Source organism: Chlamydotis macqueenii, chromosome 23 (assembly GCF_036417535.1).
Source record: "Chlamydotis macqueenii isolate bChlMac1 chromosome 23, bChlMac1.mat, whole genome shotgun sequence".
Taxonomy (NCBI): Eukaryota; Metazoa; Chordata; class Aves; order Otidiformes; family Otididae; genus Chlamydotis; species Chlamydotis macqueenii.
The window spans coordinates 4,096,696-4,110,392 of NC_141578.1; the positions used below are offsets into that span (position 1 = coordinate 4,096,696).

Here is a 13,697-nt window from a genome sequence, read left to right on the forward strand (position 1 = left end):
TTATATCACAAAAATCATTGAACAAGGCGAGCAGGTATTTGATGCATTTGAAATAAAGTACTTGGGGCTCCACTGTACTTCAGACCAGTTAGCCCTAATTGAAATCACAGCTCTGATTACTGAGGACAGGGGGAAAAAACCTTTTTTTTTAAATCTTAAATATCTTTCTTTTTAATATTTATGAAGTGTGTACGTTCTAAACGCATTTATCTAATGGTCAGCTTAGTTCTAAGATCTTTTCTCATAAAGTTGTCCCAGTATGTGAGGCCTACAGTCTTTCCTGTAGGTGCACTGCAATCCTTCAAGGTTTTAACCACACAGCGTGTTGCTGCCTTTTTTTTTTTTTTTTTTCCTATCAGCAGAGGCAGCATGGGTAGGTTTGAGGCACGAGGGAGAGGAAAAAAAATAAACCCAAAAAAAGCCAGAACACCAAAGATGTGTGTTGTATATGTATTTGTAGTCCATCAGGGCATAGTCTTCCAGGAGTTGGTACTTCATCCTGCTGGTATCAAAGCTTTGGAAAGACTGTGTCCTAAATGTCCAAGTCTGTCGCATCTCTTCATAGATCTTTTCTGAATTGGTCCTGGGGAAGGAAAAAGACGTGTTAGAAGCTTCAAATGCTTTCATGTTTGATGCCTTAAATAGGTGACTATGATAGTTATAGTACCCCTTAAAAAAACAAACAAACAAACAGAAATTCTGCAATGGCAAGTGATTTCCTTTCATGGGTGGGGGTTTGGTTTTGTTTTTTCTTCTTTTTTTTCTAGAGGGCTAGACTTTGGGGGATGGGGGACTTCCCGTTTTTTCTACACTCCTCTCACTGTTTCCACATATGTGCTGAATATCGTGCGTGTGGGGAACAATGACATGTTCTTGTTGCACCTAGTGACCCTGGCCCTACACCCTTTTATTCTTTATTCCTGGAGGTGTTTACTCTGAGAAGGAAAAAAAAAAAAAAAAGCTCTAAATCCCCTTATGTGTCTGCTGTGGAGGAGCCCGCTGCAGTGTTCCTACCCTTGAAGGGGTAAGGTGCTGCCTGGGATTGTTTTAAATATTTGTGTACAGGCAAACTCAGCCAGGTGCATAAGGGAGTAACAATAACTGAAATGGGCTCTGGGTTGCACCTTCAACAACCTGAAGAAAAAAAAAAAGGAGTCTAATATTAATACAAGGAGCTAGGTGACCAAGAGGAAATCCTCACTCACGTGAGTTTCAGTGCAAAATCTCAGCCAACTTTTCCTCGTAATACTGGAAGTTCTCTTGAATGTCCTCCCATGGCACAAAAGCCTTTGCTTCCTCTCCTTCCTCCTGTTCCACAAAGTTCTGCCAGACATACTCAAAGTCTTGAGGCTTCATAATCCTCAGCTTGCAGCCAGCTGACTTCATTTTTTTCAGGGCAGCCTGCATTTCTGGCTCTTCCCACATGAAGAGGCGCCCTACCATGATTGTCAGACGCAGGTTCTTGTTCTTCTTTAGGGTTTCGGTTATCCGATCGGCACAGGTCACGCAGGGACTGGAGGAGACGTACCAGGTGATGTTGTAGCGGAGGCTTGATTCACACTTTGGTAAAATTGTGTTGAAAAAAGCCATTTCTGCATGGGCGGCCGCGTGCTCATCTTCCAGGTAACCCCGAGAAGTCACTGACTCTCTCCCTTGGGTCTCGAGAACGTAACACAGGAAGGTTTTGTTCCTGCCTGAGCTGTATTCCACGTTCCTGAACTGGAATTTGAAAAATATGGCTGGGAGGCGCTCCCTATAGAGAGTAGAGAGGAGAGAAGCATCTCAGAAGCAGATAATCAAGGGTTATAGCATTGGTTTAGTTCCCGTGTGAGCTTGGACAAGTTGCTGCAGCTATGGTGGCTGTATTTCTCTGTGTATTAAAAGGAGATGCCTTTTAATAGGAGAATAAAAAAATATTTAAAATGATAAGATATTCAGCTAGTTTTGCTGTGTGGTGAGGCTTCCAGGCCCATTCTCACTACCTAGTCTTTTTCACTTAATTTCAACAAACTTGTACTGGGAATTTCTGGTATCTGCGTTGAGATATTTGAAGAGGAGCTTGCTTCTGAAATACATGTCTCGAGACCGATATTTACTGCTGCTAAGGAGGGACAGCAATTGGCATTTTCCCAGCCTTAATGCACCTGTAGACTGAGCTGTGCTTCTCCTGTTTTCTAGGCCATTCACATAGTTCTTTCAGGGTGGTGCTGCAATGTTAATCTGCAGGATCTGTTGTCCTAAATTGTTAGGATGCTAACTTAGGCATTGCTAATTAATGTTTTACCCCCAGTGCTTTTGCAGGCTGGATTTCCTCTGAGTAGAGGCAAGCGTGACTGACTAGTCGCAGTTTTCACGTGTTCTAGTTTTACTCTTCCAGTATCAGTTGAATACTAATATCAGTAGGATTATGTTGTGACTTTGATTTAATAAAATATCTGAGATAAAATCTAACTTGTATGTTTTCTACTGAAGTTTAATAGCTGTCTCATGAATACTACTGATAAACTTGAGATACTTTTTTTAATTTGTTGTGCACCTCTTCTATTCTAGGTTTCTTAATAAGCATAATTCAGAGTGAATCGTCGCAGTGAGTAATGCATTTGCAGTCCTCTCACCCAAACAAGGTAGCCTGCTGTTACTTAGGGAAGTTAAAATTAGTCCCTTTAAATACTGCGTATAGCTTTTATGTATTGCTGACTGAAGGGGTGAAAAAGAAAAGCTGCATCGTCTTGTGGTACCTGTTCCTTTCTAATGGAGCGCCAGGCTTTCCTGATGGCCCCCCGTAGCATCTGACGGTGGAGTACATACATCAGTGTAAGAGCTGGTACTTGAAGGATGTTAGGTGGAAAGATGAAAAAAAGATATTGCTGACAACATGCCTTTTGACCTGCTAAATGCTACAAAGAATGGGGTGAAGACTGCATAGAGGAGCCAAAGCAAAATAGTGAAAAGCAATAACACAACACTTCATTTATTACACACTAGCAATCGACTGGCATGTTGTACTCCTCTCGTCTGAGCTTTAGGTGGACCTATAACCTTGATATTCCCAGTGAGGCAATAATGAATCTTTGTAAAACAGTAAGTGTCTTTATTCATCCCTGTCTCATCTACAGTCAGATTATAATGTCAGACCTCTCCAGGGGGCACGCTGAGCAAAGGTCAGGAGAGATTCTCAGACTCTTGGAAATTTTAATTGGGGAGAGACGAGACTGCAGGAGTAAGCAGCAAAGTGTCGTTCTGCTGAGAGGAAAGACAATTTGTGATGCAGCATCTCACAAGCTGTCTCCAGAGACAGTGGAAGGGAACGGTATGGAAAAGAGTGGAGAGAATCAAAATCAGTGTGTTATGCTCATTTAGTAATTTGGGAACAACGAGCGAACGTACTGTCAGTTTGCTGCTGGGAAATGCTGGTACGGGCCGCAGTGAAAGTGTGGGATGGCTGCAGGTCAGAAATGAGGGCTACCCACCAAGAGCTGGATCTGACGCCCTTTGAAATGGGTGGATGTCTTCCTAGTGCAATGGGCAAGGCTTTGCTAGGACTGCATGAAAAGCCCCAAACAGCATAATATTCCGTGCAAATCAGAGGGACTGAAATGGATATGTCTGAGCAGAAAGACCAGGGAATAGGCACTTAGGGGTTCTGCATGTAATACCTGGCTGCAAATACTACATGGTGTACTGTTAGCAAATGGCTTTTTGCTTGGAAAAGAATTGAAAATAGTGTGCTGTCTAAATACATCACTCAGAGGAAATTATAGCTATTGTCAAGCTTCTTTAGCTGTGTTACTCTAGAAGTTTAAATACAATTTTCCATAAATGTTTAATTCCACTTACAAAGTCTCAGAAATTTGGTATGTGTATGTTCCATACTTGTCTTAGCACAGCCGGAAATTTTCTTGCTGCCAAAGTCCCGTGGCATTTTTGTCTTTTCAGAAAGTGAAAACATAAAAGAACACCTTCTCTATTTAATTTTTTATGACACCACAGTAGTATCTAGGGTCCATTTGGGCCTGCTACACAGATTCGCAGTAAAAGGCCTGGAGTTAGAGTTCCCACTTCTGTTTTGGATTTCCCAGCAGCGTGATTTTACAGATGAACAGCTTCACTTGGAATATCAGTGTACTGTACAAGCCAAATGGTGTGAGAGTTGGTGTGGTTGGGTTGGCAGAGTTGTACTTTGTACTGAGAAAGGAAGATAATTCGTCTTCCAAATGCGACAAGATGTACGAGTCAGAACAATTTTGTTCATGGAATTGTGTCTACACTGGGAATAGCTACTGTTGCTGTCAGTCAAGGACCACTGTAATTCTTTTCACATATCATTGATTCATGACAATGGAAGTTTAGACTACAAGTTTGGCTCTAGAAATTTTACTAGAAGTAGGTTTTCAACTGCTGCTTAAAGGATATAATTGAGCCTTGCATTGTTCAATTCTGCTTAGATGAGATCTGCACAAGACAGGAGTTAAACAATAGAGAAGGCTGTTTGGGAGCCTTCCGTGCTATTTCTGTTTTAGCTAGCAGTGTATTAATGAGGGATGAGAAGCAGTGGTGCGGATGCAGGCTGTTATTTTGATTAATGAGCAAATAAATCATGCTGTTTTGGGATGATTTGGTCTATGGTTCTCCGGTTTGCATTGAGAGTTTGCACAAGCCTGGATATGGGAAGCTTGCGCTGGCTTGCACAATTTTCAAACTAACCAGAAAGACTACTTTAACTTCCTTTTCTTAGCATTTTGACATCTGTTCCCTTACATTAGATGACTTAAAGCTACATGTTAAAGCAAGTCTCATTTTCTTTAAGATTAATTGCAAGACTTCCACTGATTTTATTAAAGAACATTGTCAGACTCTAATTCAGCATAGTGCGTCTTATTCCCTGAACTCCCTTCTCTTGTTTGAGATTAAAAAAAAAAAATCACATCCTTCTGAGAATAGCATTTTTCCTGCTTTATATCCTGGATAATGAATTATGTTTTGTTTAATGATTTAATGATTCTTTAATTAATGGTTTCTTTGAGGTCCAGCTACGTTGGGTCTGACACAAGCCACCCATTGCCTTGTTTTGCAGTTAAGTTTGTAAGGCTGCAATAAGTTGTTTTAGAATAACACGGTGTATTTAAATGTAGCACATCAGAGTCACATGGAAGTTCATTCCTCATTTAAGACTCTTGACCGCAAAGCGGTTACGTCAGTGAGGAGATTGGGTCTGTATGTTTTGATGAACTGTTTTAACAGCAGCGATCTCTTCCAGGATGTGTTGACTCAGAGGTGTATTTAGTCAGGCCTCCTAGACGGATTTTACTGCTTATCATCTCCGCGTCTGTCTAAGATTATCTGGGATGTTCACCTAAATCTGTCCTCCTAGCAACATGGAGTATGCCTCAGCGTAATTAATAAGTTTCCGATAAAGAATATAAACAAAGCTAAGGGGATTTTCCAAGTCTGTATGTAGCTGGCTGAGAGCTTGGAAAACTTGCTGATCCTGGATACGGAGGCAACCAGTGAGCTGTGTGTGCTAGTTAGCAGGAATCTGCTTAATCCCATGTAAACCAGAGCAGGGTGGACATTTCAGCACAAGTGCGAACTGTAAACTTCTGTCCTGCCAGGGCTTAGCTGAGTCCTTGCTATGTGACTCATCCAAGCTGCGGGGGTTTTAGGCAAGGTGTCTCTGGTCCTGTGAGTAATTGGAAAGCCCCGTGGCGAGTGATTCAGCAGTGAGAGAATGGGCAAGAACAAACCATACATACCGTAAGGCTGCATACATACTTTAAATGCCACGTAAGCTCACCTTTGAGTTACAGCGTGCTCAGCAGATGAGCCTCCTAACTTATTGCCAAATAAAGTATTGTAATTGTAGTGTTTATTTGGGTAGATTAAAACTCTTTCCAAACAACTGAGCATCAAAATACATCCCTGAAATAGCTGTGTTGACCACTACAAAAAACTAAGCCAGCTTCTTTGAAAACTCAGGTCTAGCCTTGAATAGCTTCCTGACTGTTCCTGAGTAAATGACTAATTCTGGGCAAGCCTCCTTTCCCATGTTTGCATGATGGGTGGTGGACAAATCTTAGTATTATCCCTGTTTTGTCCATCGATGCAGAAACCTCAGTCTGTAAGAACGGTACAGGACTGAACAGATAACGTGCTGTTAAGTTTGCTGAGATAAGGTAGGCTGGAGGAATTCAGCAGCTGCCCAGCATGACCCCAGTGCTGTTGCATGTTGGGTAGAAGAAGAAAATTAGAATTTCTAGTGAGAGAATTATCTAGTGGGATAATAATCTAGCGGGATTATCTAAAATATGCTGTAAACTGGTAGGACATATTCTTTAGTTTTAAATATTGGTGCAATGCCTATTTATACTATGGTCTTAGGTGATTTGAGCTGATAACAGTGTCCTTTTGCTTGATCTTGGACAACAATTCACAAATAAACACGCTTATGCTGGGCTCATTGATTATAGAAAGTCTGTAATGAGCAACTGAAACAGGAACCAAGGATTTATCACTGCTAGAAGAAGCCTCATTTACACCCTGGGGAAAGTGTAAGTAAATGTGTCTACTTAAATGTCATTAAATGTGCACAGATGGAGCTTATATTTATCCATGACTGTGCTGAGCCAAATATTGACAAAAAAGGGTTTAATATTCTTAAACAGAGTGATTATGTTCCCAGTAATTTTTGTGTAAGCCAGACTCCTCAGAGCTATAAGCAACAGCTTGAAAACTTGGCTGCGTGTCTTAAGATGCAAAAATCCAAGGGCTAAAACTGAGATGCAGTGTAATTGAATTTAAGTGCTGCCACAGTTGCAGTTACATGTTTTCTCATAATTCACATAACTGTCTTTATTGGCTGAAAACTTGTAAATAATTGGAAAAATCCAAACAGTGATCATACCAGGTTGAGTACTCAGAGTACTTCTTAAATTGAAAGTAAAAATTGCTGGATTTTTCTGTACCTCTTTCAGGGTCCTTTAGGATTTTTGCTTTACTTCCTCATTCTCTAATAGCCAGCATATTATTCATAAACTAATATAATCAGAGGAGCTTTGGTCGCGATTCCTACAGGAATTCAGCAGACACTTATAAGCGCTTTCCAAATAGCATTGTGATAAGGACTGTGTAAATATTCATGTACTGACCGCTCTGTGGTCCCTCACCAAATGTCTGAGTAGTTTCATTTCAAAAACTTAAATTCCTGTCTTGCTCAGTATCAGGATATAGAATGTGGAAATCAGCTGGTACCAGCTTAATGGGTGGAGACACCGTAGCACAGACGTTAACTTGTCCCTGGAAAAGCATTACCCAAGGCTTCCTTGCATCTCTTCCTGCTCTTACTCCCGGACGTCCGACAAAGCAGCTCACTGCTAAGCTAAGGTTAAGTTTTGCTATTGTTACCCCTTTGTGCAAACACATATTCCTCGCATTCTTGCTGCTGCCTTTCCAGAGTGGAAAGTCTGGTCAAACTCTGCAGCACCCTTGTCATTTCAACAAAATTTCATTGCAGGATGACACTAAGAAAGCGTTTTTGATCCGTGATTAGCACATCAATTCCTATCCAGGTTGCTGGGGCTAGCAAGGAAGTTTGAAGGTATTGCCCAATTCCTTAGCAACTTCTAATTGCAAGCTGAGTGCCCTAAGGCTGAAAAATCTGATTTCCTCATTGAGATTCATTTTAGTGCATGTCTTAAGTGTCTAGAAGTTGTCACCGTATGTGTCATTGGTCCAATAACTTACATAAACCATTTTTGGTGTCTTAGCTCCGTTCATAGCAGAGGGATGTGCTTTTCCTAGAAGTCACTGCTCTAGCAAACATGTATTTCTATGATTCTGTATGACAGAGACCAAAGCCTGTGAACAACCCCAGCCCAAGAACTGATTTTTCAGAGCAGACATTATTTTAAGAAAATGGTTTTATCACCCGTGTGTGGGTATGTAACCCAGTTGTGTGAGATCAGACACAGGTGCTGTCCTGCCTCATGCATCATTTCTAGAAACACCAGCCAAATTTTTTCAATTTTAAAAAATCTTTCTTACAAGTGACCGTGTCACAGGCAGAAGGATTCCAAGTGGGATTTTAAGAATCTGACCTGAGCTTTACTTTCAAGCCACTGGAGAAAACCATGGTTTTGGTTTACATGCCAGGAGCACTGCTTTGGTGAGTGCTAAGGGAGACCAAAGGGAAGAACTACGTAGAGCATCTTGCTACTACTACGATGAGCATTTTGAAATGCTTAGAGATAGCAGTTTGTTTTTTTTTTTTTTTTCCTAGTTGCAGCTGTCAATTATGTCTGACAGAGTTCAGCTTCCTAGTAGATCTCTGTTATATCTGCCTTTTTCAAAGGCCAGGCTCACTGGAGCAAAAGGAGCTGCTTGCTGCTTTGCTGCTGTGAAAACTGCCTGTTGTTTTGGTGCCTTTCTGTGAGTTGGACTTTTTTGAAAGTCAGGTTCCAGCTGTGGGTGCGTAGCCCTTGAAAATGTGGACTTCTAGCTCTCTTGAGAAATGTAACCCTTAGGTCCGTAAAGCAAATCAGCCATAGCAGGGGTATTTTTTCTAATCCACAGGTAGAGAAACTTTCAGACAAGAGCCATTGATCACACCCAGAAATCAATATTCAGTGCTCATCAAGGCCAATACCTTCCATCCTGATATCATCAGGCAAGCGATGCCGTTGCAGTCAGTGGGACTGCTTGCACTGTAAGGGAGTCAGTCAACGCTATAGAAACGGACCTGCTTCTATAAAACAGACTGGTCTGCCTGCCTGATGTGAATCCATCCTCTGTAAAACTCAGTGAAACTTTTAACAAAATCCCACAATAATGAAAGCCATACTTAAGTTGTCTGTGAATACTCAGAAGATACCATCTTTAATTACCCAACGTAAGAGCTGAGACAGACCTTTGAACATCCCCACTTCACTCTCTTGCGCCCTCGTATTTATATCTAAACCTCTTACCCTGTCACAATTTCAAATGGTGGCAGGTCTTCCCGCTTCAACTTCTTCTTCTTTTTTTCCTCGCCCTCTTCTGCGTTGTCAGGTTCACCGTTCTGGGTGTTGCTGGGCTCCTCCTGCTTTTCTGCCATCTTCTTGAGTATAGGGGTATTAAGTTATGGCCACTGGGGAAAAAGAAAGAGCGACTTCTGAGAGCTCTAAGGGAGAGGAGACAGCAGAGGGAGGAGGGAAAAACAGAGCTGGGAGTTCCTGCACTAGGCACAGTTGTCGGGAGCTAAATATGGAACAAAGCGGCAGTGATAGAGGCTGGATGGGGTAGAATGACCCAGGGCTCTCAGATGTCGCCTCCTTCCCTTGCTTTCTCTAGGTCTTTTTAACACTCCCTCTTGCTCCCCTTTTAATTTAAAATTAAGTGACGACTTCACTGTGGGCGGGTTGAGCAATGGATGGAAAATCCTGGAAGCATACATACCTATTTATCCGTTCCTGTGACAGATAGCTGGCAAGTTGCAGAGCTGGCAGCTTCTCCGCTTGCCTTCTTTTGCCAGTTTATTATATTGCTGACCTTGAAGAACCACTGTTTTGGCTCAGGCAAGAGGGGAAAGGGGCAGTCCCCATTTGGTTTGCTGAAAAATCCCTGTTGTTGGTTTATTTGGCCTCAGGGGCCACCTGGAGCATCGCAGCAGGAGTGCTCAGAGGAGCAGAAGACCTCTCCTTCCACCTTGCCTGTCCATACGGGGACACTGAGAACAGGAGCTGAACAGGGTGAAATCTTGCTTGTTGAAGTTGGTGTCAGATCATAGTGGTGTAAACGCAAGCCAGAACCTTCTCCCAACTATTTTAAATTCACAATGGGACAGTATTTATGGTGCAGGGCAATTCCAAGTGCGTGTGCTGAGCATCTGCCCGTTCTTCTGTATTTTTTCTCTCCATTGCTTGAATGTTTGAGAAGTGCCCAGCATACTGGGGGTGATAACATAGCTAGGTAAGAATAAGCATTTGAAAACTGCTGGGATTAGTGATTCTTGAGTATTTCTTTGTTTCTTTCACCCTTGCTGCTTGCAGGGATACAGATGTTGAATGACCGATTGCACTGGAGCCAGGGAATCGGACAGATGAGAGCCTGTGGTGGAGATGGGATGAGAAGTGAGGAGTGTGTGGTTACCCAGTAGCAACTGGGACTGGCGTCAGCAGTGTGCCAAGAATAGAGTACTGGAAACATTCTGGTAAGGTACTTACCAGGATTGGCTCGAACTAACGTGGGTGTGGAATCTACCTTTCGTACAGAGAAATGAGAAGGACTAGAAAGGTTTTATTGATGTGAGCTTGGTTTGCTCGGCACTGTATCAAGCAGATTTCTTGAAGAGGCTGTGGTAACTTAGAAGGGTACTCAGGGGTAATGTAGCTTTCACTTAAGCTCTAAATATGCTTGGGTTGTGGGGGCTGTCTTTTTTTTTTCCCCCTAAGATTATGTGAAATGCTTCCAATTTCTTACTCTGAATTTAAATCACTTAAAGTTTGTATAAATCCCATGTGAGGCGAGCCTAATGAAAACCTGAGTAAGACTTTTCCCAGATACTAATCCTGTTATGCCACGAGGGTGAAAGTAAATGGAAAATGTGTAGCTGTGCAGAACTCCTGTTTTAGCCAAAGCATATTGGAAATCCAGCCTCCAGTATCCTGGTTCTGCACTTAGTTCAGAACCCACCGTCATCAAGATTTGGATAAATATGAAATATTAAGCTGTGTTTGAGTATTCAGTCTGTGGTTGGTGGCAAACCTGCTCTTACTTGCAGGAGGATAAACTGTATTCTGTAGAAATCACGTAGGTGTGAATACCTGCTTTCAGGCCCAGCTCAGTCTTTGCGATACCGTTGTAGTCAGCTCTTTACAACTTTAGGGAGGTCTGCACTATCAAAAAATGAAACAAATTTATGCCATTGGGCAGATAATTTGTTCTGCTTACTCTTTCAAGCCCGCTTGCTAACAACAGCCTGCCTTTCTGTGCTACAATATCCTCTGTAGCCTTTCGTTAGTAGCATCACTGAAATGCAGTTGATCTGGAGAGAGAGCGCCCCCCCTCCCCCCCGCCCCTTGCTCCCACACTGTTTGCTAGTGATGAGAAGTTGTTTATTTGATGACTGACACAGCTGGCATGGAGAGGATTGTGACAACACCACAACCAAGGATTTGACAAGTTCCAAAACATCCTATCTGTGGAACATATATCTTTTGTATTCATGGTGCAGAATTTTATTTATTTTTAAGCTTAAAATACTTTCCTGGAGGGCAGGTGTAGTGTTTTTCCTCTTGCATGATAACTCTGCCCAAATTCCAGCTCCCCTGTCCAATTACTCTCACCTCTGACATTTCAGGCAGTGTTTTTGGTGATGGGAATCCTCTCTTAATGAGTGACAGCTTGTTTCCTCCTTACCCTTACACTTTAAAGAAGCATTCTGGCCCCTCTTCAGTCCCTCTGACCCACTTTTCTTTATTTTTAGAAGCTCTTGATGAGTAGGGTCCCATCTTTCCTGCAGCCTTTAGCTTTCACTGGCCTGGCCCCTCTGCAAGGTTCAGGGCTGAGCTCTAATCTAATCTTGGGAATGTGGCACGGAGACTCTGCCTCTATCCAGCCCTTCTCCAGCTGCTTCGCAGCTCCATCTAGGGCAGTGCACTAAATAGTCATGATCCACCCCCCTGCAGCGTCTGACCGTGCCAAAAATATAAAAGGACACCACCAAGTTGCTGTCAATCTGACATTTTGCATTAGAGCCATAGGAATGAAAGCTTTGATCAATTTTGTTCGGTCGAGTTTAAGTGACCCTAGTTCCCCCGAAGTGCACACGTGTGTACAGGAGCATGTGTGCATGGGCCTCATGACTGAAGCCAGCGATGGAAATGTTTTTCCGTCAGCTAGTTCAGCGAAGGAGCTGGGACGCGGGTGCTGAGAGGCGCCAAGAGTGCAGCTAGCCTCACGTAAGGACTTCCCAATGGCACTTTGGTTGACTAAAATCATTGCGCTTGCCAACCAACATTTTTACTGAGGCTTCCCTCCACTCTGTCCCTCTCCCCACTGGTTTAATGGTTTGTTTAGTTGACTATGAATGTCATTTTGCTTGGTGAGCCCGGCACAGGAGATCCACACAAGTGACCACAACCCTGTACTGTAGCCCCGGGATCGGCCGTTGAGCCGACCCCATCCCAGTGGCATAATCCCAATCCGTTGTTTGCTGCCTGAGCCCGTTCTCCATCCTGTGACAGATGTGTCCCGCAACATCTGTCAGTCTGTCTCTCTCTGTTTTAAAAGGTCTGGCTTCACTGTGTCAGGGCATCAAGGCCAGAACGCCTGAACAGAGCTGGATGAAGTAATGGGGAGGAGTAGCCCTCAAAGACACCAAAGCTGCAGTAAGATTTGAAGAGCTGTCGGCAGTGGGAAAGCTGCCAGCAAAGGTGACTGCTCGCAAGGCAAGGCTGAGGTAACAACCTGTTCTGGGAGAAGCTTCTGGCTTTGTTGGAGTATTGGATGCTAAGGTCTGATCCTGCATCCATCCGAGTCCAGAGGAGTTTCTCCACTGAACATCTCTGAACAGTCTGTGGACTTTTTTCCTTATCTTAAATACTGTATTCCCTTGACCTCTCTCCCAGGCAGGTCATCTGCTGCTCCTCTAATTGCAGGAGGAGTTACTTTCCTGCAGTTAAAATGGCTGTTATCCTTTCCTGATCACAGAGGGGCAGCAGAAGAGACCTGGCTGTGAAAGTCCTTGCAGGGAAAAGGAGGCTTTTATTGCATTCTCGGGCTGGAGGAACGTTTTTGGATAGATGCGAGAGTGAAATAAGAGACTGGCTGTGTGAGTCATGGCTCAGACGTGCTCTCTATTCTGAGGGGACAGCTGGTGGCACTAACAAAACATCTCCCTAGATACATTGTCTGGCAGCAATCCCCCTCCTGCTTTTTCCAGCTGTAACTACCGTTACGTGATAAATAAATAAACACGCTCTGACAGTGATGTGCAGAGGCAGCTTTCCTTCCCTCTGCCCCCGTAGGCTCTCACCTGTCCCTCTCCTCCCGCTGCAGGACCACAGTGCCAAGATTTAAAGAAGGGGCAGGAAACCCTGGTATCGGCCGCTGCAGCGTCCCGCGGGTTTGACCTGGACGGTGCCCACGTCCCTCTGTGCGAGGCGCCAGCTCCCCGTGAAACCACATCAGAGCTGCTGTGAGCGGTGGTGCGGGTGGAGACAGGCGATGCTCTCGCCTCCTTGCCTGCCTTATCGTTACAGCTAAAGCCTGGGCTCCCTGCCCCGTGATCCCCGGACCCTCGCGCACCCGCTACCATGCCGCTGTAGGAGTCTGTTTTGTTGGCAGGCGCTGCTGGCTGGCTGCTTAATTCAAAGCCCAACTGGTGTTTAATGACAGCTCCAAGCAGCACAACCTCCTTCCTGCTGGGCTTCTGCGGCGATTTGGGAGCGGCTGAAGGGGAAGGTCAGCCCCAGCCACGCTGTAGGTGCTCAGAGCCACAGAAATTGATATTCTGCACCACCCCGTGCTAACGAAGGGGCGGTGGGGAGAGCTGCTGGACCGTAGTCAGCTCTCTGAAGTTTACACAGACAGAACAACAAATCCTCTCTAGCATTTGACTCTATATTTTAACATTGCTCCAGACATCAGCAAATCAATTAAAGTTCCTTACTGCTGAGACAGGAGTGTTTTCTGCAACAGCTGGTAAATTATTGAATGAGACA

General features: G+C 43.8%; 1 protein-coding gene across 1 annotated transcript; it reads right to left on the minus strand.

The window, feature by feature from the left end:
* Positions 1-436: 436 nt before the first annotated feature.
* APOBEC2 (apolipoprotein B mRNA editing enzyme catalytic subunit 2) lies at positions 437-9,321 on the minus strand. Its single transcript, XM_010116118.2, has 3 exons — positions 8,961-9,321; positions 1,206-1,753; positions 437-583 (listed from the first exon to the last, which is right to left on the minus strand). The coding sequence occupies exons 1-2, from the start codon at positions 9,086-9,088 to the stop codon at positions 1,213-1,215; spliced, it is 669 nt and encodes a 222-aa protein (XP_010114420.1). The 5' UTR covers positions 9,089-9,321; the 3' UTR covers positions 437-583; positions 1,206-1,212.
* Between the last annotated feature and the right edge of the window lie 4,376 nt (positions 9,322-13,697).

Bases quoted from the DNA above. Each gene is read 5' to 3' on its own strand.
- APOBEC2 (XM_010116118.2), bottom strand. From the start codon at position 9,088: ATGGCAGAAAAGCAGGAGGAGCCCAGCAACACCCAGAACGGTGAACCT. The intron at 1,754-8,960 runs GTAAGAGGTTTA...TACTCTCTATAG, and splicing joins CCATTTGAAATTGTGACAGG to GGAGCGCCTCCCAGCCATAT.